Source organism: Elaeis guineensis, chromosome 1, assembly GCF_000442705.2.
Source record: "Elaeis guineensis isolate ETL-2024a chromosome 1, EG11, whole genome shotgun sequence".
In the NCBI taxonomy this organism is placed as follows: Eukaryota; Viridiplantae; Streptophyta; class Magnoliopsida; order Arecales; family Arecaceae; genus Elaeis; species Elaeis guineensis.
In genome coordinates this window covers 18,211,731-18,237,205 of record NC_025993.2, presented here as the reverse complement: position 1 = coordinate 18,237,205, position 25,475 = coordinate 18,211,731, and the positions used below count along the sequence as shown (strand labels likewise).

General features: G+C 37.6%; 1 protein-coding gene across 10 annotated transcripts in view; it reads left to right on the top strand.

Moving 5' to 3' along the window:
* The first annotated feature begins 1,968 nt into the window (after positions 1 to 1,968).
* LOC105033569 (uncharacterized) overlaps positions 1,969 to 25,475 on the top strand; it is a 148,989-nt gene continuing 125,482 nt past the window's right edge. For 4 of the 10 annotated variants that reach the window (XM_073251117.1, XM_073251125.1, XM_073251115.1 and 1 more), the window contains exon 1: positions 1,971 to 2,348. In XM_073251117.1, the coding sequence (XP_073107218.1) occupies positions 2,043 to 2,348 (306 nt within the window). In that variant the 5' untranslated portion in view covers positions 1,971 to 2,042. Of the gene's footprint in view, positions 2,349 to 25,475 lie in introns of all 10 variants that reach the window. The other 6 variants (XR_012138337.1, XR_012138336.1, XM_073251114.1 and 3 more) reach the window with 3 other exon arrangements.

Genomic DNA, 25,475 nt, shown 5'->3' with positions numbered 1-25,475 from the left:
GTATTTATTATATCCATATTCGATATTATAATGGTATTATATTCTCAATATTAAAGTCTTATATTATATTAATTTTATATTTTATGGTACTTCATTAATAATATTATGAAATTATATTTCTATAATTTTATATTTATTATAATAAGATTAATTTTATTAAGATTTTACATTATATGTATTAATAGCATATTCAAATTTGATTTTTATGATTATTATTATTGTTCCGTAATATATCATATCATATATTGTATTGTTATATCCATTACATTTTATAAACATATGACTATAATCATTGTATTGTTGTAAAAATTTATAATTATTATCACACTATATTTATTATTATATGTTATGCCATCTACATTTGCATTATAATAATATTCATGTTATATGTAATATAATATAATATTAATTATATAATATTATAATAACTGATTAATATGTCCTTATAAAATTAATATTAATACTATCATATCAAGAATGTTTATGCTATTCATAATACAACCTATTGTTTTTAAAAATATAATATAATAATGTTATTACACAGCCGTGTTACATTAAAATTAATATTGATGTATGATATTTACCTGGCTTTCATTCCTTGGAGATACTTCATTCTTTCGAGTTCTAAACTTACCCAAATACGGAGCCAAAATTAACCACACTTGGTGATTCCTATGAATGGATTTTCTGGGAATAGGAAAACCTTTTCTGATTTCTATTACTAACATCCAAACACGGCCTTAGTATGGTCATACGTTGGAACAGAATGAGATTGAAAATTGCCTTTTTTTTCACAGGTTGCTCAAAACACAAAATTTTGAGTTAATCATTCTTGAGGATTACTAGGAATTGATTTCTAAAGAAAGGGGAAAAAAAAACATTCCTGATCTCTACTGACAACCAAACGAGGCCTTAGCATGGTTAATTTAATTGGAACAGCTTGAGATTGATTTCTTGTTTCCCAGGTTAGTCTGGTATGAGATTGTGATATCCTCGTCCTGTTTACCATCTATAGCTGTGACAGGCTCCACCATTGAATGACATAAAAGGTGGTGCATGTTTCTCAATTAGAGGGATGGATTGGAAGCTGTAGAGAAAAGGAAAGCAGCTCACTGTATCTCTTTCTTTATTGTTGATGCAATCTGTTGAAAGTGGGAAAGTGCATTCATCAGATGCGGTTCTACCAAGTATTGAACCTGATTCTTGTTACTTTAAGGTCATATGTATATATATATATATATATTGGTAAGAAGGTCATATGTCATATGTCCCTAATAAAATTATTGTTCTACTTAAGATATGCAATGATGCAAGAATACACTCTAGCTGAACCACTAGTTCCTTTGAAATTCTGTATTTTCTAGAACACTAGGACTAGATACCATCATTCTTCAAATTTAGTTTTCTTCGTAGTAGTATTAAAATGATCGTATAATATGTCATCCTCAAGCAAAACTTATGGATGGAATAGAAGGGGCGAAAAATTTTAGAAGAGGTTTAATTGCCTATGAATTCTATTACACTAGTGTAAGCCATATGCAGTGCACATCCATGGAGATGGTTGCCCTCCTAAGTTGAGAGCTTTAGGCATCGCTCAGGAGTTTGCCTTAATAGTAGAGTAGAAATAGATGTGTAATTGCTAAACTTGATTTTAAGAAAATACATTTCATGATAAATGAGAGGGTTTTTTTTTCCATGTTCAGATACCATAAATTACATGTCATGGACATAGGCTTCATGATATCATAAAGGATTAATATCTCTGTCCATTTCTTTTTGAGGGTTAATATCTCGTTCCGTTTCATTACCCGGATGTCCGAGATACGGCGTAGCCCTCCGTCACAATTCACGAGGCTAAAAAGGCCACTGGGCGTGTGGTAGCGCTTGCTTTTCCCAACCGCAAGCCGCGATCCAACCAGCCTTTTGTGTCCACTCAAAATCCAGCGGTCTAATCAGATGAGAGTAAAAAAACTATCCGTTGGCAATCAGAAGGCCGACGGTCGAATTCTGGCTTCTAATTTCCATCACCACCCCGAGAAGCCATGGCTTCCCCACTCCTCTGCTCCCCTTCCTCTTGTCCTTCTCCTCTCGCCCTCCCTGTCTCGATCAAGGAGGCCTCGGCGGCTTCCCTCAATGGCCCGAAGGCGTGGGGACTCCTCCATGGGACCAGAAGAAGAGTAGCGTTGATTGTTAACGCCAGCGGTGATGAGAAGGGGGGGAAGGGAGGAGAGGATGACCCGCCCTCCTTCAACCCCTTTGGCTTTGTCACCGACAATCCCTCTAGCCGTAGCGCGATCCAGCTCCCAGAATCCCCTGCCGAGGATGGCAACGTCGGCCAGATGCTCTATGTAATGTCATCTTCTATCCCTTGGCTTGCAATGCAATAAGAAAAGATTTCTGTGTTTGGAGGGATCTTCTTAGTAAAACGAAGAGATATAGATGATTGAGAGGATTGCAAAACATTTGATCTAAATAGTAAATATAGAAAGCAATGTTAAGACATAAAATTCTGAAGACGTGGTTAGCATATGATTGCATGCAGGAAAGAACAACTTAATAGAATAGTGTGGATTGCGTAGATTACAATTAATGAAAAAGGGCAGGTAGGAGGCTGGGGACTGATTTCTTGATAGCATTTCAGGCTTAAAATTTCTTGAAGAAGAACTTTTTGAGAAATTCTATGAGGAAGTAGCATGTGGGTTAGCTTGACCGTTGGTCGGTTGCTCGGAGTAGTATTTAGAATATTACTTTGAAAGCTTTACGAATGAAAATTAGAATCGAATAGAAAACCCTTTTCCTTTTTTTTTGGTTGAAAGAAATCACAATAATATTAAACATGCAATATTGAGCAATGGGAAAGAGAAACAACAGGGTGGAAAAATTGCCTAGCCTAGGACAAGGCATGTAATTGCTGCCCTATTAGCTTCTATTTGCTGACCTCATGAAAGCGAGTTAGTAGTGATGCTCCCAAGGCACAACACTCACAGCACAATCTGCTTCTCTTCTAAGAGCATGGTCTGGGTAGAGAACAAAGTAACTCTGTCACTCTTTTGCCTAAAAACTAATATAGACATTTTTTAAAGAAAGCAAGAATGGAAGAGCAATGAAAACAAATAAACTTGTGAAATGAGACAAGATGTGGAAGATTTGATGACTAGTTATGGCTGTTGGAGGAAGTGAACGAGAGAGAAAGATCTGCCCTTCCACTAGCGATTATCCATGTTTATTTGTTTTATATGCGTCTCAAACCCATCAATAAGGCCTCAACATGCAACTCTAGTAGCCCGCTAGATGGGATGGGTCGAATGGCTAGAACAAACGAGAATATATGCAACAGGTAGATACAGGAAGATATGTAATGGTCTATTGTATTAAATGCATCATAACAAGCCAAACAAAATAAATATAAGCCACTTGAGTTGGCTTTTGTACTAGAGCTCCTCTAGAGGAGGTTTGGTTGGCTTATATGTTAACCTCTCCTCTTTCATTTGGGCAAGATAGGCCAATAGGGTGGGCTTATTCCATGTGCGTGCACATCCTACTCTATTTAGTTATCTCACCCAAATGCATGAGCCTGAGTGCACATTAGTAGGCTAGGCTCTATTTGAGAGTTCTTTACCCAAATAATATTAAAAAAAAAATTTTACAAAACTAATGCACCTTTCAACTTATTTACAGGAATGATGCAAAACCATAAAATATCATTTCGAATGGTATTTTTTTGATAGAAAATGCCATTTGAAATGGCGTTTCTTCGCTCCATGTCACCTCCTCCCCCGTCTCCCATGGAATCAAAAGATCCAAAAAAAAAATTGCCATTTGAAATGGCGCTTTTGAAAGTGCCATTTCAAATGGCATTTTGAAAGTGCCATTTCAAATGGCATTTTGAAAGTGCCATTTTGAAAACGCTATAACAAATGGCATTTTCTTGGTTTGAGCCCATTAAAAAAAAAAAAATCAATCCGTACAATCCCCGTATTGCTCTGTATCGGTGCCATACCGACCTATACCGACTGAAACTGAATTTTTTACTGATTTACTGTTAATTTTAAAATAATTTATGAAAATAATGTTCTTCAAAAAGTATTTACGAAGATGCTATTCAAAAGAAAGTCATCCGACTTTAGGCGCCACCTAACCTGCCCTCACATCATGTGGGAGTGTTGAATCAGCTAGAAAAGGTAACTCTAGGAGTCGCCATATCAAAGGACGACTCATAGAGCCGCCTTACTACACGGCGACTTTATGAGGATCCTCCCACCTTTCATCCTCCGATCGGATCCGATCATCCTCCGATTGGATCCGGTCATCCTCTGGTCAGATCCAGATCCTTCCAGCTCTCATCCTCCAATTGGATCCGATCGTTCTCTGGTCGGATCCTCCCAGCTCTCATCCTTCGATTAGATCCGAATCCTCCAGCTCTCATCCTTCGGTCGTCCTCCAGTTGGATCCTCCCAGCTCTCATCCTCCGATATCCTCCGGTCGGATCCGATTGTCCTTTGATTGGATCCTCCTAGCTCTCATCCTCCGATCGGATCCGGATCCTCCCAGCTCTCATCCTCCAGTCGGATCCGATCGTCCTCCGATCGGATCCTCCCTCCCAGCTCTCATCCTCCGATCGGATCCGGATCCTCCCAGCTCTCATCCTCCGATCGGATCCGATCGTCCTCCGGTCGGATCCTTCCAACTCTCATCTTCAATCGGATCCGGATCCTCCCAGCTCTCATCCTCCGATCGGATCATCCCAGCTCTCATCCTCCGATCGGATCCGGATCCTCCCAGCTCTCATCCTCCGATCGGATCCGATCGTCCTCCGATTGGATCTGGTCGTCCTCCGATCCCCTCCCAGCTCTCATCCTTTGGTCGGATCCGATCGAAAGTCGTGGTTCGATGATCAGATGTGATTAGATAGAGCTACCCTACTATAGGGCGACCTACTATAGAGAGAGGGAGATGATCTCCTGGATGTCTAATCATCATCATGAATGTGCACTGATGTGAGTGGATGCCTGTGACCTAATTGGACCGGCAGTCGTTCATCTCTAAGGATGTCGCTAATGTCCAACCAGCATTGTTCTGATGTGCACTTACGCTTGCATGTTGCAGGCACCCGTGACTTGCTTGGCATCCGGATGTCGTGACCTGATCTAAAGTTCCCGTGATCTGATCTAAAGTTCTTGTGACCCACCCGTGACCCAACAGGAGTAAGCCAGGATGTAGGCACCTAGAGGGATCAAGATGTAGGCGGCTTCTTCCGCCGCTTTTATATATTTCCAAATCATCGAATTAGTTTGGAATATCCACTCCTTCATCTTCTTTTCCTTCCGTTCCTCTCAGAATCCTTAGCTCTCATCTTCACAACCATCTCCACTCACGTCTTAAATCCAAACAAAAAATCTTCTTCTCAAGCTAAAAAGCTCCTTCCATCTCATTCTTGACCAATGGCTCCAAAGATGCATCTTCCTCAATGCCAAAGAGCAAGCAGAAGGGGAGAAAAAAGTAAAAGGGGAAGGGAAAGAGAAGCAAGCGAAGCACCATCACCTCCGAGAACTCCTTCAAGATCACCTCCTCTGAGAACTCCAGTAAGTGATAAACATATTCTCTCCAGCCGTATTGTTGATATGAACTTTTTAGATTCGAAGAGATTTGAGATTGCAAACTTAATTAGAGCCAGGGATGGAAATTTATCTGCATTGCTGAAGCCCCAATATTTATGAAGTTAGTTAGAGAATTTTATGAGAATATTTTATTTGAAAAACATACCGTATCATCTTCAGTTCAAGAAAAAGAAATTTATTTGGATGATGAAATACTAGGAGAAATTTTAAAACTTCCAACCCTGCGGGACAGTAGAAGAGATAAAACTACCAGAGTAGAAACTGTTATTGGGATAGAGGATCATGATCAATTCTAGAGAATTCATGGAAGATACTTAAATATTGAAATGAGACTACTCCATATAATTATTTGCTGAATTATATAACCTCGGATTGGAGGATTTGATACTGTAACAGAGAGGGATTTAGCAATTATGTATCATGTAGTCAAATATATCCCACTTAACCTTCCAAGAATGTATCATGTAGGACACAGACGTCTCTGTCTTATGCCATGATGTTAACCCATGTCTTTAAACATCATGGAGTAAGAATTCAGGGTGAACAATCAATAAAATTAGGTAGAGATAGCAAAATTAATGAAGGAGCCCTGCACAGAATGCATTGGTTTAAAATTGATGGTGAGTGGACTAGAAAGGATGGAAGAAGAGAATATATGAACGAAGATATTTCAGCTAAGGAAGAAAGACCTAGGAGTGAAGCAGGACCTTCTTCCAAGAGGAAGAGTGAAGCAGGACCTTCTAGATTTATGGGGGATATGGAACCTGTTGAGCAAATGAGGATGACTCCAGATATGGTCAGTGCAATCGGGAGGTTGTGTATCTATTCTTCAGTCATCGTCTTCAGGAGAGAGCACTGCACATATGGATCCTAATGGGATACATAGTTCGAGCAAAAATTGGACAATCTTATTTCAGTAGTGCAGGATATAAGACAGGACATTCGTAATTTAGTCTGTCGTATCGAAGAATTATAGAGATATTCGTCTCATACAGATATTCGCCTCATTCGTAATTTAGTCTGTCGTATCGAAGAATTATAGAGATATTCGCTTCATACAGATATGCACATCAGCTAGGCGAGATTATCTGCACTCTTAGAGTACTCCAGAGTGTGATATAAGAGAATCAGATAAAATTGAAAGATAAAATATTCTCTCTACTGGATTGGCTACAGTTTTACAGAATATTGTCTGGATCGACCAACAGATGAATATTCTTATTTCAAATCTTTCAAGTGATCAATCCACCAGTCAGCCTCCTCCTTCATGCCATCCTCATCTGCTCGTCCATCTTCATCTGCTCGTCACTATCATCCTGCTGTTCAAGCTGATCCGAAGGATTAGATTATCAGATTTTATATCTTTTGTGGTGCGATGATGTAGCAGTTTTTGGTTGTATATGTTGTGTGGTGTATATATTTTGTATGGTGTGATGTAGTACTGAATTTTTTTGTAGCAGTTTTTGATTTATGATATAAATACATCTTCTTGGTATGAAAGAATGATGTTGAATAGTTAAATGATTTTGAATGATTAAATGTTGGATAATTTTAATAATTAATTTTTTTGTGTAACTAATATAGTATAAATTGTAACATTAATAATTATAAAATTATTTTTACATGTACAAATATAATTTGCATTATAATTTTTATGATCCTTTTAGCATAACTTTTTCTCTCCTAATCTTCTGAGACACATGAGACTACGTGTATCTATATCCACAAAGCATAACATTCGATCACTTGAAATTAAACTAATCTCTAATAAAAATAATAATTAATAATATAAAATAGAATAAAAATATCAAGTATACAAAAAATAGTACAATAAGAGTTTCAAAAATACTAAGTACAAACCTCAAAAATACTAAGTCCCACAAAGACGTCGTGGTTGCCGTGGTCGCTTGGACCTTCTTGAGAAGGTCCTCAACGGCCGCTCCTGCTCCTGTATCTATTGTAATGGCTCCTCCCCCATATCAGTGGACGTCTGTTGGTCATGCTGCTCAGGAATAACTGATGCTGTCAGAGTATTTGCGGACTGAGTGACCCTCTTAACCCCTTTATCTGGATATAAGGATGGGCCTGAAAAGAAAGTATCATGCTCATGTGGCCAACTGGTACCCGATGATGTCATCTGGGGCATGTAGGAAGAAGAAGGCCCTGTCATCTGTGAATCAAAAGGTGATGGTATTTGTGCAGCGTGTAGTGATGACATCTGCAAAATATGCGGCGATGGCATATGTGGAACATATAGTGACGACGTATATCTCATATTTGGCGCATCGGCTGCTCCATGCTAAGACACAGCAATCTAGGTCAACGCCAATCGCCATCAATATTTTCGAACATGATCTTTCCATCTCACGCAGTATCCGGATCCGCTCATCCTCATCAGTCGTAGATAAAGCACGACGAGTGTCCAATATAAGATCTGATATAGAATCAGTCTATATAATAAAAACAAACTGAGTAATATACTTAAAATATAAAACAAAAATATAACAGAACTACATAAAATATTTTGCAATCTTAATTATTAGAAGTAAAGAGATTGATATAAAGTATAATTTTCGTGGTCTTACAAAAAAATGCACAGCAAAACTCTCACCTTCGTATCTTGGAATTACATACCGAGGCTGTCTAATGACTCATACTGTAATGCTAAAAAATCAAGTCATGTAGTCTTCGGTATATGGACGGCCTTCCAATATATGATCACCATGAACTATGTGATCTCGGCATGCATTCTAAATGGTGATGTACTCTGCATGTCTGATACACCAGTCAATACGAGCTCTCCCTCATCGATCAATACGATGAAGTCCCTGACTGGTATCAAACTACTCTGGGATGTCCTGATCTGGTCAAACTGTTGCAGCACTTGATCGAAAAGATGTCACTCCACCACATCAAAACAAATAAATGGCACCTTAGCAGCCTATGTCATATCCAACTGTACACATCTGCGGCAATATAGCCAATATCTCATCTGTATATGGATCCCACAAAAACTGATAGAGTTAAAATTAAAAATAAATTAATAAGCTAAATTTTTAATAGATTATGACACTGTAAAATGATATTTGTAAATAAATCAAATTTATCCTTCTATGTGTATCAATTAATGTATCCAACTGGCACCTATAAACCCGTGCCACTCTCGTCGATACGTGATAAACGTTGAATGCAACGTTCCATCTGCTTGACAGTGTATTCATGTTAAATAAATTTTATCAGATTTAAAATAGCACTAAATTTCAAGTAAAGAAAGCAATATTTTTATACTTATATCCCAACGGTCCGTCTAGTCTGAATGGGACATCAGGGTCATGCTGCTCTGATGGCATCTCAAGCAACTGTCGCCGTAATGGACTGATAGTTGGCATCTTCTCCCATGTCCAAATTTGTAAATTTCAAAAAAAATCATACATGATATACCCAATCAGAGCTACAATAGAATATTAAAAATATAAATTTTTAATTCACATACCTGTAATAATACAAGATAACCACCAATCTCGCTCTGGTCAGCATAAGAACTCTAGCACATAGTTCTGTACAGACAAGCTAGTACTGCACTGCCCCAACTGAGCCTACGAGCGAACTCTAAATCCTCTAATAATGGTAAAAACATCAACTTCATCTTGTTCGATGAAGTATCGGATAATAGAACACCACCTAGCAATCGTAGCACTTGGTCCCTGTGGGTGTTCTATTATTCGATACTTCATCGAACAAGATGAAGTTGATGTTTTTACCATTATTAGAGGATTTAGAGTTCGCTCGTAGGCTCAGTTGGGGCAGTGCAGTACTAGCTTGTCTGTACAGGACTATGTGCTAGAGTTCTTATGCTGACCAGAGCGAGATTGGTGGTTATCTTGTATTATTACAGGTATGTGAATTAAAAATTTATATTTTTAATATTCTGTTGTAGCTCTAATTTGGTATATCATGCATGATTTTTTTGGATTTTGCAGATTTGGGCAAGGGAGAGGATGCCAACTATCAGTCCATTACGGCGATAGTTGCTTGAGATGCGACCAGAGTAGCATGACCCTGATATCCCATTCAGACTAGACGGACCGTTGGGATATAGGTATAAAAATATTGCTTCCTTTACTTGAAATTTAGTATTATTTTAAATCTGATAAAATTTATTTAACATGAATACACTGTCAAGCAGATGGAACGTTGCATTCAACGTTCACCATATATCGACGAAAGTGGCACGGACTTATAGGTACCAACTGGATACATTAGTTGATACACATAGATGGATAAATTTGATTTATTTATAAATATCATTTTACAGTATCATAATCTATTAAAAATTTAGCTTACTAATTTATTTTTAATTTTAACTCTATCAATTTTTATGGAAGCCATATACAGATGAGATATTGGCTATATTGCCACAGATGTGTACAGTTGGACATGACAATGGGCTGCTAGGGTGCCATTTATTTATTTTGATGTGGTGGAGTGGCATCTTTTCGATCCTTTTCGATCAAATGTTGTGGCAGTTTGACCAGATTCAGGGCATCCCAGAGTAGTTTGATACCAGTCAGGGACTTCATCGTATTGATCGATGAGGGAGAGCTCGTATTGACTAGCGTATCAGATATGCAGAATACATCATTATTTGGAATGCACGTCAAGATCACATAGTTCATGGTGATCATTTTTTGAGAGGCCGTCCATATACCGAGGACTACATGGCTTAATTTTTTAGCATTACAGTGCGAGTCATTGGACAGTCTCGATATGTAGTTTTAGGATACGAGGGTGAGAGTTCTGTTATGCATTTTTTGATAAGACTATGAAAATTATACTTCATATCAATGTCTTTACTTCTAATAATTAAGATTGCAAAATATTTTATGTAGTTCTGTTATATTTTTGTTTTATGTTTTACCGTATATTGCTAATTTTGTTTTTATTATGTAAACTGATTCTATGTCAGATCTTATGTTGGACACTCGTCGTGCTTTATCTACGACTGATGAGGACGAGCGGATCCGGATACTGTGTGAGATGGAGAGATTATGTTTGGGAATATGGCGATTGGCGTTTACCTAAATAGCTGTGTGCCTTGACATGGAGCAGCCGATGCGCCAGATATGAGATATACGCCGTCACCATATGTTCCACATATGCCATCATCGCATATTCTGCAGATGTCATCACTACACGCTGCACAGATGCCATCACCTTTTGATCCACAAATGGCAGGACCTTCTTCCTACATGCCCCAGATGACATCATCGGATACCAGTTGGCCACATGGGCATGACACTTTCTTTCTAGGCCCATCCTTATATCCAGATGAGGAGGTTGAGGGGATCACTCAGCCCGCAGATGCTCTGACAGTATCAGTTATTCCTGAGCAGCATGACCAGCAGACGTCCTCTGATATGAGAGAGGAGCCATCACAACAGCGGCCGTTGAGGACCTTCCTGAGAAGGTCCAAGTGACTACGACGTCCTTGTGGGACTTAGTATTTTTTAGTTTGTACTTAGTATTTTTGAAACTTTTATTGTACTATTTTTTGTACACTTGATATTTTTATTCTATTTTATATTATTAATTATTATTTTTATTAGAGATTAGTTTAATTTCAAGTGATCAGATGTTATGCTTTGTGGACATGGATACACGTAGTCTCATGTGTCTCAGAAGATTAGGAGAAAAAAAATTATGCTAAAAGGGCCATAAAAATTATAATGCAAATTATATTTGTACATGCTAAAATAATTTTGTAATCATTAATGTTACAATTTATACAATATTAGTTGCACAAAAAAATTAATTATTAAAATTATCCAATATTTAACTATTCAACATCATTTAATCATTCAACATCATTCTTTCATACCAAGAATATATATTCATACCATAAATCAAAAATTACTACAAGAAAATACAATACTACATCATCACACCACACAACATATACAACCAAAAACTACTACATCGCATCATAGAAGACAAAATCTAATAATCTAATCCTTCAGATCAGCTTGAACAGCAGGGTGATAGCAACAAGCAGATGAGGATGGCTAGAGGAGGATGGCTGACTAGGAGGCTGACTGGTGGATTGATCACTTGGAAGATTTAAAACAAGAATATTTATCTGTTGGCCAATCCGGATAATATTCTGTAAAACTGTAGCCAATCCAGTAGAGAAAATATTTTATCTTTCTATTCCACTTGATTTTCTCATATCACACTCTAGAGCACTCTAAGAGTGCAGATAATCTCGTCTAGCTGATGTTGAATATCTGTATGAGATGAACATCTTTCTAATTCTTCGATATGACAGATTAAATTATGAATGTCTTGTCTTATATCCTGCACTGCTAAAATAAGATTGTCCATTTTTTGCTCAAACAAAGAACTATCTGGATTGCACTGACCATATCTGGAGTCATCCTCATTTGCTCAATAGGTTCCATACCTTCCATAGACCTAGAAGGTCCTGCTTCACTCCTGGAAGAAGGTCTTGTTTCACTCTAAGATCTTTCTTTCTTAGCTGAAATATCTTCATCCATATGTTCTATTCTTCCATCCTTTCTAGTCCACTCACCATCAATTTTAAATCAATACATTCTGTGCAGGGCTCCTTCATTGATTTTGCTATCTCTACCTAATTTTGTTGATTGTTTACCTTGAATTCTTACTTCATAATGTTTAAAGATATGGATTAACATCATGGCATGAGGCAGAGATGTTTGTGCCCTACCCATCGCTTCATTGATTTTGAATTATCATTCTTGGAAGGTTGAGTGGGATATATTTGACTAAATGATACATAATTGCTAAATCCCTCTCTGAATCCTTCAGTCCGAGGTTGTATAATCTAGCAAATAATTATATGGAGTAGTCTCATTTCAATATTTAAGCATCTTCCATGAATTCTTCGGAATTGATCATGATCCTCTATCCCAATAACAGTTTCTACTCTTGTAGTTTTATCTCTTCTACTGTCCCGCAGCTCACCTATGGTTGAAAGTTTTAAAATTTCTCTTTGTATTTCATCATCCAAATATTTTTTTTTTCCTTAACTGAAGATGATACGGTATGTTCTTCAAATGAAATATTCTCATAAAATTTTCTAACTTCATAAATATTGGAGCTTCAGCAGTGCGAATAAATTTTCATCCTATGGCTCTGATTAAGTTTGCAATCTCAAATCTCTCCAAATCTAAAAAGTTCATATCAACAATACAGCTGGAGAGAATATTTTTATCACTTACCGGAGTTCTCAGAGGAGGTGATCTTAAAGGAGTTCTCGGAGGAGGTGATCTTGAAGGAGGAGGTGATGATGCTTCGTTTGCTTCTCTTCTCCTTCCCCTTTTGCTTTCTTCTCCCTTTCTGCTTGCTCTTTGGCGTTGGAGAGAAGATGCATCTTCGGAGCCATTGGCCGAGAAGGAGATGGCGGAGCTTTTTAGCTTGAGAAGGAGATTTTTCGTTTGGATTTAAGACGTGAGTGGAGATGGTTGTGAAGATAAGAGCTAGGGATTCTGAGAGGAACGAAAGGAAAAGAAGATGAAGGAGTGGATATTTCGAACTAATTCGATGATTTGAAAATATATAAAAGTGAGGGAAGAAGCCGCCTAAAATAGGATCGGATGTAGTCACCTAAAATCAGAAAACAACCCAGATGGAGGTGCCTACTGGGTTGTAGGCACACCCAGATGTAGGTGCCTACATCCTGATCCGTCTAGGCACCTACATCCTGGCTTACTCCTATTGGGTTACGAGAATTTTAGGTCAGATCACGAAAACTTTAGGTCAGGTCATTTGGGTGCCAAGCAAGTCACGGGTGCCTGCAACATGCAAGCGTAAGTTTACATCAGAATGGTGCTGGTTAGACATTAGCGACGTCCTTAGAGATGAGCGACCGTCGGTCCAATTAGGTCACAGGTATCCGCTCACATCAGTGTACATCCATGATGATGATTGGACATCTTGGAGATCATCTTCCTCTCTCTATAGTAGGTCGCTCTATAGTAGAGCTGCTCTATTTGATCACATCTGATCATCGAACCACGACCTCCGATCGGATCCGACCAGAGGATGAGAGTTGGGAGGATCTGATCGTCTACGACCGATCGGATCCGATCAGAGGATGGAGGATGAGAGCTGGGAGGATCCGGTTCCGACCGGAGGATGAGAGCTGGGAGGATCTGATCAGAGGACGATCGGAGAATGAGAGCTGGGAGGATCCGGATCCGATCGGAAGATGAGAGCTGGGAGGATCTGACCGGAGGACGATCGGATCCGATCGGAGAATGAGAGCTGGGAGGATCCGGATCCGATCAGAGGATGAGAGTTGGGAGGATCCAATCGGAGGACGACCGGATCCGATCGGAGGATGGGAGGTGGGAGGATCCTCATAAAGTCGTCGTGTAGTAGGGCGGCTTTATGAGTCCTTCCTAGCTGATTCAACACTCCCACATGGCGTGAGGACGGGTTAGGTGGCGCCTAAAGTCGGACGGCTTTCTTTCTTCATAAATACTTTTTGAAGAACATTATTTTTATAAATTATTTTAAAATTAACAGTAAATCAGTAAAAAATTTGATTTAGACCGGTATTGGTCGATACGGCACCGGTACGGGATGGTACGGGGATGGTACGGATTGATTTTTTTTTTTAATGGGCTCAAAACCAAGAAAATTATGGCATTTTTGAAAACATCATTACAAATGGCACTTTCAAATGGCGCTTTCAAATGCCATTTCAAATGGCGCTTTCAAAAACGTCATTTGAAATGGCACTTTCAAAAGCGCCATTTCAAATGGCAAATTTTTTTTTTTTTGGTCTTTTGATTCCACGGGGATGGAGGGAGGAGGTGACATGGAGCAAAGAAACATCATTTGAAATGACATTTTATGGTTTTACATCATTCCTGTAAATAAGTTGAAAGGTCCATTAGTTTTGTAAAAAATTTTTTTTAATATTATTTGGGTAAAGAACTCTATTTGATGTTAACTTGAATGTGTTATTTTTTTAGCATTTTATGATGCAATTAAAGCAACAAACAATTGTATATATTTATGTATCCACCCAATTCCTATATCTTGTATTTGTTGGAGCCAAGGTATGCTGAACCGGTACCGCCAGTCGGTTTCGGCAGTATGGTTTCATAGTTCATACCGTACCGAACCGACGATCCGAACCGGAAGAAAAAAAAAGAGGGAGGGGAAGGAGCCGGCGGGGCCACCGGACGGCCTCCGACTGGCCATCGTGGCCGTCGAAGGGTGCGCAGTTCACGCGCGCAGTGCGCGTGCTGCAGGTGTGAAACATGGGCGATTTGTCGGTGCCGCAAATTTTTTTAAAAATCATGGTTTTAAGTGAAGTCAGCAAACAATTTGCCGGCTTCACGATTTTTATTTTTTTTAAAAGAAAATTCAGTTGCCGACTTCATAAGTTTAAAACAAAAAAAAAAAGAAAAAATCGAAACAGACGTCGTCTGTTTCAAAAAAGAAGAAGAGGGCGGAGCCCCTCCGCCACTCGACCGCCCTCAAGCCGTCGGCATCGGCTCGCCGGCCACCGAGAGCCTCGCAACGGAGGCACCGTCTATCCGGTAGGTTCCCCCCTCCGAGCGCTCTCTCTCTCTTTTTTGCTCTCTTGAAAGTCCTATCGAGCGATACGGGGCTCGAAAACCCTCGGTACGAGATGGGGTGTACCAGCCGGTTTGGCACGGTATGGCAAACCTTGGTTGGAGCTATTACATTCAACAAACCATTGGAGTTTCTTGTTGAGGCTTTGCTAGAACCTATAACACTACAAAAATGGTATAATGAGTGGTGGAATGGTAGAGCTTTTACACAACCAGCCACAACCAGCCAACAAGTCTTCCACCCCCTTCTCTCTCATATTTGCAAGTTTATTTGTTTTCTTCATTACTTTTACACTCTTGATGACTTTTCATATTAATTTTTGTGAACAGAAGCAATCAGGTATGTTCTTGGAAGAGAAATTGGACTATTCGAAGAGTATTGTTCCTTGGGAGCATTATCACCGATTTAGTTGCAAAATAGTGAGTTACAAAAGCACTTAGGGCAGCAAGTATGTACCTTGTCCTTGGCTAGGCTATTTTCCACCTTGTTATTTCTCTTATTCCATCATACATTATTGTTAAAATTTTATTTGGCAAAAGAATTTGAAAGGGTTTTTTATTTGATTCTAATTTTCATTCATTAAGTTTTTGACATAATATTCTAAATACTATTCCCAGCAGTAATGGTTTGAATTGTTAGGATTTTCATACATTAGTTGGGTCAAACTGTTAATATCAGAATTATAGTCTTTGAATCTATGTTAGATTGTGTGCACATGTTAGTTCTTGACAGCTATTCCCTTTGTCTTGCTTTTATCTTCCTTAAAATCCTTTCCTCTTTTTTCAATTCTTCTTCTTTTGTTCTAGGAATCAAATGCTAGACTGATGAGATTTTCATCTAATATTGTAGCTACCGAACCGATGAGTGTATGTTATTATAGAGGGGAAATTGACTTTGGTTCCTAGAGTCCAACTCTTTGTTTAAGATCAAAATGGCTCTAAACTAGCTACATGTTTACAAAATCTATACACCATCTTATGTATATTAACTTCTAATATCATAGGCAAATTTAATAGCAAGTCTGTTATGAGAAATATGTCATTAACATGAGTACAAATCTTTGTACTAAGGTGTCCATATGTGGCCATATACATCATCGCTTAACATTATATCTATAAAGTCTATAACCTAGCCTCGAGGAAAAATATAATATCTGCATGTTCAAGTTAGTAAATGCATGTGCTAATGTAGCTTATTAACCAATATATGAAACTAAAAGGAATACAATACTCGATTGAGTGGAGGAGATCATTGGCCTTGACAAACCTTCTCCATAGAGTAGATCTTCCTCAAACCTTAGCCATAAACCTTGCTAGGGCCCACGGTTCGCCGTACCGAGCCGAACCGCCTGGTACGAGGCATACCGAGTCGGATCGGTACATTACCGGTCCGGTTCGAACTTTTTTTTCGAAAAACTCTCCGAACCGCACCGAACCGCTCGGTTCGGTCCGGTTCGCGTCCATACTGCCCAAAATCGGACGGTATGAATCGGTTCGGTACCTGTTCGGTGTGAACCGAACCGTGTCGACATCCCCACATGCAAAAAGTGGGGAGGGGGAGAGGGGTGGGGTCGGAGAGCTTTTAAATGATTGAGAGGTCCCGAAGCATATGAAGGTCTCAACGGTTTTCGAAAAATTAGAAAAAAAGAAAAAAACTCCGTCAAATTGTAGGAGTGGTTCGAGAAGAGGCTGATCTTTAGTCGGAGGTAAGATAATATGTTATTTTCTTAGTAAATATTTTTTTTTATTTTTGTTAAAAATAGGATAAGAATGAGAAAGAATGAAAATAAGAGAAAATCATGCCAAAATCTTGTGATTTTGGTATGATTTAATTATATGTGATAGATGTTTGAAAGATCTACACGATGACACTAAAATTATTAACTTTTGTTAATTATATATTTTTAAATATTTTTAAATATTTATTTATTTAAAAATAAAAAAAAATTAAATTTTAGGAAAAAAATTAGAGTTTGGAAATCATTTTTAGAATGATTCAAGCTACTTAAATCTAATTTCAAATTTTTTTTCAAATATTTGAAATTAAAAAATTATTTTTTAAATTATTTAAATTAAAAAAAATTAATTATAAAATAAAAAATATATAAAAATAATTTTATATTTTAGTTAATTTAAAAATATTATTTGAAGCATATAACATATTTATTTTGAATTTATAAGTTTTAAAATAATTATTAAAATTATTTTAAAATTATATATAATTATTTTAATTATCATTAAACTATCGTGTTTTGTTATACTTGCATATATTTATAAGAAAAAAATTTAGAGCATGACGTTCGTTCACTTTAATTAATCAGCTATTTTATAGTATATATTTATTTATATAAAAATTATTAAAAAATTAAAAAAATAAAAAATCAGTGTTAGTTTTGAAATTGAGAATAATATTTAGAATGATTCAAAATAATTAAAATATTTGAATCTAACTTGAGATTTTTTTGAAATTCTTTTTGTAAATATTTAAATAGTAAAAAATATTATCAAATAAAAAATATATGTAATTAGTGTTATATTACAGTTAATTCGAATATTCATCATCCCATAAGGCATCCTCTCTAGATTGTAAGACATCTCAGACCTCTCGCTAAAATTTTGACTCTGAGAAGTATCCTCAAGATGATGGTACGGTTGTGGAGGAGCCCATCCAAATATGCCAATAGCAAAATCTAATCCGTAAGATGCTCCAGACTGCATAGGATAGTAACCATTAGAAGATGATGCCTCGGATGCACCATATGTATATGGATCATAAGGTGGCTGTGGATAATAGGATCCATAATGCGAGGATGATCCAGATACATCCATGGACCCTACTCCACGTGCAAGATCGTCCGCAGCCGCATCATGTGCTGGACGACCTTTAGGAGCCCGTCGTCTATATGAAATTGGCTCCCCACGATCTCTACCGACTCGTCCACCATGATCCCTATTCTGTGTGACATGCGTAAACTGAGACTCACCGATGAATCGAATATCACCCCGTGGCTGTCTCATAAATGGTGGTCTCCTGTCCTCCAGTTTCTCCCTGATCATCAGATCCATAGCTACTACTACCAGTATCATCATCACTCTTCCTGGTATCCGTATCTGAATCAGATAGCTCCTGTACTCTCGAGAGTGGTGCACGTACAACTGTCTTTTTCTTTCCCCCCTTGTGCCCCTCTATAACTGAGTTTTCTGTGATTGGGAGGATGGATGCCTTCTTGTTGGCTGCCGTGAGGATCGTCTATACATCTCTCGCTCGAATCTCTAGGAAGATGTATCGGATAGCGAGTCATGTGATGAATGAGTCCCTTGTGTCTCCTCAGACTGTGGCTGATCAGCTGGAACCCTATGTGGAATATTTTTTTTCTACCCATTGTCCTGGATCCACCCTGATCTCCCTCGCCACTACACTGGCTGGTCGTGGAGGGGATCCTGGCTCATCAAGCTCTAGCTCTTGCTGTTGACCTGCAAGCTATCCGATGATCGGATCGTCATCCTCGTCGGCATAATCATCCAGCATCGGATCAGTGTACTTCAACTGAACTTCCTCCTGAATATATTTTAGCCTCAACCTCAGATTATAGTGAACATATACAAGATCGTCGAGGTGTTTTTGTGTCAGACGATTTTTCTGTTTGCTGTGGATAAAGGCGAAAGTGTACCCATCACGCTTACAGTCACTAGCAGAGACCGTCTGAGAAAGAATACGGGCAGCCATATGTCTCAAATTTTCTGCTGACATTCCAAAATGAATCCACCATTCAGCTACAAAAGCAAAATTATATATCAAATTTAATGATATTATTAAGCAAAATTACATATCAATCTATATTGCTCATTATTGATATGTAATTTATCTGGATTCATCTGCTTTTTGCTTACGACAGCTGATGGGACTCCAAAACTATCTGATCCCTCTCTAAACTGTTTCGTCTGAAAAAAAATATATTTATTATTATAAATATATCAGATCGAATTCAGTTGAATAATTACATCTGTTTTAAACTAGCATACCTCTTACAGACACAACGACGCGATTTCTGGATCGGACACCATCTTATATATGACATTGCGAAGAGCAGCAAGAAGCTTGCTATCCATATCTATCCCCAAAATAGTATACTAAAATCTCGGATTCAAGTAATAAGCTGCAAATAAATTTCAAGACTAATTAAGCACAATTTTATTTTCATGCTTCGAAAAAATATTTTAAAACATTCTTGAATCCAAATTTACAAGCTAGATGCAAATCTCTGCCCATCTGATAGTCCCAACGGTGCTCAATAATGTTAATGAATACTTGAGCATGCTTAGGATCATTCTCACTAATCTGTTTCTTTGCCCTCTCCATCATGTAATATAGGAAGCCCATCTGGAGGTATCTCTTGCTGTCCACGGTGCGAAGCACCTCATATAAAGGCTTGATAGCCTTCACTACCTTCTCAGCCCGCTGTCAAAATGACTGACTCGTCACCAAGTTCTCCACATGACTTTCATCAGTGCCGTCCCTCACATATTTGCTCTCCTGCCACTCGACACTGACAAACATCTGACGTAGGGCTGTTTTCTTCTGAAGAAGACTATCAAGTGCTATGTAGTTGGTAGCAAACCGTGTGATACCCGATCGTAAAATCTCCCTCCCCAGTATACGTCCGCATCAATGAAGGAACCCGTGTGTGGTTGTAGATGAATCTAGTAATAGTCTGGGCAATCTCCACTACTTGCTGCACCCTGCGAATCTTTCTGATATCCATCAATATAAGATCAATGCAATGTGCAGCACATGGGGTCCAGTATATCTGCGGTCGCTGCTCCATCAGCAACTCCCCGGCAGCCTTATATTGTGGTCCGTTATCTATGATGACCTGCACGACATGCTGCTCACCCACTAAATCAATCACCTCCTCCATCAGACCAAAGATATATGTGGCATCGTGCATCTTATCTGAAGCATCAATTGATTTGTGAAAAAATATTTTTCCATCACAGTATGTCAAAAAATTAATGATGCTCCGCCTAGTAGGACCTGTCCAACCATCACACATCACTGTCAGACCGTATATAGGCCATTTATTTTTGTAAGAAGCAATCCATCTCTGCAGATCCTCCTTGTTGCTATCAAGAAGCTGACTATAGATGTCCTTAGGCTGGCATATCGGTAGTAAGGATTGGCTGAAATAGCAGATCGGTAGTAAGGATTGGCTGCTGTATTTGCTGGAATATGGCTGAAATAAAACTATGATCCAATAGCTCGCCACATATCCTTCTTCTTATCTTTTTTCAGCATACTGTCAATTCTCTGCTGCTTTGAATCTTTGCTGGGCAAAGCATGTGGATCCAAATTCTGAATGCTGACTCCTGCTGGAATCTCTGGAGGATCTCCTCCTACTGCCAAAAGCTCCCAACAAAGAAGACATGCTGTGTCTGCTCCCTCTACCACCAGGCTCTCTGACTGAGGTAGTCCTCCTTAACTCGAATTCTCCCCTACCAGTCGCTGATCCAGATATTCGTAGCATGATGGTCCGAATCGCTCTCTGTATCGGGCTATCTCCTCCTGCTGGTACTGATCCACCAAGCTCGCCTGAATGGCAGCCTTAATCTGTGCCTCCTCATCATCTGGAGCAAAAGCCTCCTCTAACTCTCTAGAGTAATAAGGTGGCTTTGCAGCTCGACGGTCTACTTCGGTCTTTTCTGCTTTGCTCTTTCCTTCGCTGCTTTCGAATCAGCAAAGTGCTTTTTCATCAATTGTCGGATCTCTTGCGGACATTTCCGACATATGGACACATCATGATAACCACCAGCCAGATGCTGCTTCAACCTAGTCACCCCTCCTCCCTTGAACTCTGTGTTGCACCATTTGCATCTCCAATGATGCCGAGCCGAGAGCATCTCGCCATGATCCCAACCGATGTCATGCTCTGGATCTTTCTTCTTTCTCATTTCTGTAGGTATAACAAAATACTAATTATTTCGAATTAACTGTAATATAACACTAATTACATATATTTTTTATTTGATAATATTTTTTACTATTTAAATATTTACAAAAAGAATTTCAAAAAATCTCAAGTTAGATTCAAATATTTCAATTATTTTGAATCATTCTAAACATTATTCTCAATTTCAAAACTAACACTGATTTTTTATTTTTTTAATAATTTTTATATAAATAAATATATACTATAAAATAGCTGATTAATTAAAGTGAACGAACGTCATGCTCTAAATTTTTTTCTTATAAATATATGCAAGTATAATAAAACACGATAGTTTAATGATAATTAAAATAATTATATATAATTTTAAAATAATTTTAATAATTATTTTAAAACTTATAAATTCAAAATAAATATGTTATATGCTTCAAATAATATTTTTAAATTAACTAAAATATAACACTATTTTTATATATTTTTTATTTTATAATTAAATTTTTTAATTTAAATAATTAAAAAAATAATTTTTTAATTTCAAATATTTGAAAAAAAATTTGAAATTAGATTTAAGTAGCTTGAATCATTCTAAACATGATTCCCAAACTCTAATTTTTTTCTCTAAAATTTAATTTTTTTTTATTTTTAAATAAATAAATATTTAAAAATATTTAAAAAATATATAATTAACGAAAAAATAATTTTGATGTCATCGTGTAGATCTTTCAAAGACCTATCACATATAATTAAATCATACCAAAATCATAAGATTTTGGCATGATTTTCTCTTATTTTCATTCTTTCTCATTCTTATGCTATTTTTAACAATAAAAATAAAAAAAAAATATTTACTAAGAAAATAACATATTATCTTACCTCCGACCAAAGATCAGCCTCTCCTCGAACCACTCCTACAATTTGACGGAGTTTTTTTCTTTTTTTTTAATTTTTCGGAGGTCTCAACGATTTCGTTGAGACCTTTATATGCTTCGGGAGTTCTCTGAGACTTCTCAGAGAACTCTAACACCTCTCAATCATTTAAAAGCTCTCCGACCCCACCCCCCTCGCCCTCCCCACTTTTTGCATGTGGGGATGTCGGCACGGTTCGGTTCACATCGAACCGATACCGAACCGATCCATACCGTCTGATTTTGGGCGGTATGGATACGAACCGGACCGAACCGAGCGGTTCGGTGCGGTTCGGAGAGTTTTTCGAGCTCGGTTCGGTGCGGTTCGGAGAGTTTTTTGAAAAAAAAATCCGAATCGGACCAGTAATGTACCGGTCCGGCTCGGTACGCCTCGTACCGGGCGGTTCGGCCCGGTACGGTGAACCCTGCATAGGAAACTCTCCCTACAAGCATGTTGAGTTGTAGACATTCCATCATGATATCATAGGTCAAGCAGCGGAATAGATTTAAATAACTATAGTTAAACTTTAAATTAAATAATCAAAAATCCAACAATATTCAAGGTTTTATATAAACTTTTAAGAAATCCTAATATACGATAAAGAAGTCAAAGCTCAGCTTCTAGTCACTCTCTCGTAGCAATACTCCATCCCAAACTAGTTCTCTAAATTTGTAAAATGATCGAATAATAAGCTAGACATTTCAGTAATTAATGAACACTTTAACTAGATCAATTATATAATAAGATAAATTATAGTTTCACTAAAAATAAGTATGTGGAATACATCAATTTCAAAAACCAAATCTTGCATCATTATCAAAACATCATATGTGCAACTCCAATTTTTCTTCAAATTCAAACTTGCATTCATGAATCCAATTTTTGCAAAACATCAAGTTTATTAGTTATGAACTATGACCATATTATTCCTATGGCACAGTCCTTGTTATAACACCATATTTCTTCTTGTGGTGTAGTCCTTCAAGATTAATCTTATGCCAACGTTTAATCTCCAACAACAAGGTCCTTTGCCAATGATTAAACCCCATTTGTGGGGTCCTTATGCTATTTCGCTTTTGCAACATGCCACATCTTTTGCAGTATAAATCCTTTAGGACTAAACAAGTACCAACATTTAACCCCCATTTGGGGGGTCCTTAACATAATCAAGCTAAGAGTCCCAAACTATCTCGAGTTAGAACTTTTTTTAGCAAAAATATGCTTCATGTTCTAATTTGAAAGAAATACATAAAACCATATAATATTGAAGTCAATCAAGCATAATCTATAACAAAATCAAAATTGTCGATCATGATCATGTAAGTACTATAAGTCATGATTTCATTATGGATTATGCTCGATTGACTCTGATACGATGTGGTATTGTGTATTTCTTGGGTTGGAACATGAAGCATATGTTTGTGAAAAAGAGTTTTAACTGGAGATGGTTTTGGACTAGAAGCTTGATTATGTTAAGGAATCACCAATGGGGATTGAACATTAGCACTTGTCAAGCCCTGAAGGATTTACACTAGAAATGGGATGGCATACTGATGCAAGGACCCCACCAATAAGGGTCAAACCAAGGTTTGCCATACCACCCAATACCAAGCATACCGTAACCATATCGATATTATTGTATCATACCGAACTGTGTGTCGACACTATAATAGGATGATACCATTATGGGGTCCGATATCGAGATGGCAAACCTTAGGTTAAACATTGGAAATGACCCTATTAACGAGGGTTCAACATTGGGATATGATTAATCCTAAAGGACGACACCACAAGAAGAAATAGGTGTTCTAAAAAGGACACTACCACAGTTCATGGCTGATAGGATGAACTTGATATCTTGCAATAATTGGATTTATGAATGCAAACTTGAATTCTAACAAATAATGCTGCATATCTAGATTTTGTTTTTTGAATTGATGTATTCCATATATTTATTTTCAGCAAAAATGGTATTCATCTTATTACCTAATTTTTCTAATTAAAGTGTTCATTTCTTACTAGGCTGTCTAGCATATTATTCAATATTCTACTACTTTATAGATTCAGAGAACTAATTTGGCATGGGGTATTGCTATGGAGACTGATTAGAAGCAGAGTTTTGACTTCTTTGTCATATAGATTAGATTTTAGAGTTTTTTAAAAGTTGATGTAAGACTTTGGATGTTGTTGGATTTTTGGTTTTTTAGTCTAAAATTTGAACTTTAATTATTTAAATCTATTTTGTTGCTTGACTTGTGATATCATGATGCATCAACGGTTGTCGCATTCCTAGCCGATCCTGTTGCTCCTAGATTGATTTTGATGATTACAAAGCAGATTGAAGGGGTACCAATATTTTTTATTTGAAAAAGTCTTTGTGCTCTTCAGGGGCAAAATCGTAATTTTATCAAAATTCTAATTTAATAGTATCATTTGGTAGAACAAAAGATTTGTGATCTATTGGCGAAAATTTCATTGTTTTTGGACTTGTATTTTTGAAGTTATGCATGTTTGAAAACCATGAGTCGACTCATGAGTCAGCTCATGGCACAATGAGCAGTTTGGCACGCTGAATTTTTGGCTTGGCACGGCCTGTGAGTCGACTCATGAGTCGACCCTCAAGGCATGAGTCGACTCATGAGTCGACTTCTGCAGTTTTAGGCCAAAAGTTACAGAAACTTGTTTTCTGGTTGTTGCAACAGAGGTCGACTCATAAGTCGACCCCTGAGGCATGAGTCGACTCATGAGTCGACCCCTGCGATGGGATTTTTCCGCAACGGCTAGTTTTTAACCCGTTTTAAGTGCTTTTAATGCTCATTTAATGTGCTCTAACGGCTCTTTTTCTGCCTAGAATGTTTTCCTCTATTTCTTAAAGCTATAAAAGGATTCAAAAGGTAGGAAACATACAAGAGATTGAAAGAAGAAAGAGAGAAAGCAAGAGATTAAAAAGAAAAAAAAGAGCATTCAAGAGAGCATTCAAGAGCATTCAAAAGAGAAAGGGTTTCTCAAGCCAACTTTTCAGCCCTAATCAAGAGCTCATTTAAAGCCTTCAAGAAGCCATCAATCAAAGCTCACCAACTCCTCAAGCGCTCAATCAATTCTCCATCCACTTTGAGGAAATCCAAAAAGGGGCTTCTTCTCTTGAGTAAAGTGTATTTAAAGTTATATTCGCTCATTAAAGGGGCTTTTATTGTACTTATTTGTGCTATAATTTGTTTTACTTATTTTGAGTGACTGTTTTTGTTTTGGAGGGGTTCCAAAATAAGGGAAGGTTGATCCGAACCTGAAATCGGAGTGTATTGGGTTGGCTTGTACCCGGGAAACAAGTGGACTAGCTTGGGATAGCTAGTGTCGGAGTTTCCGACGTTTGTATTCGG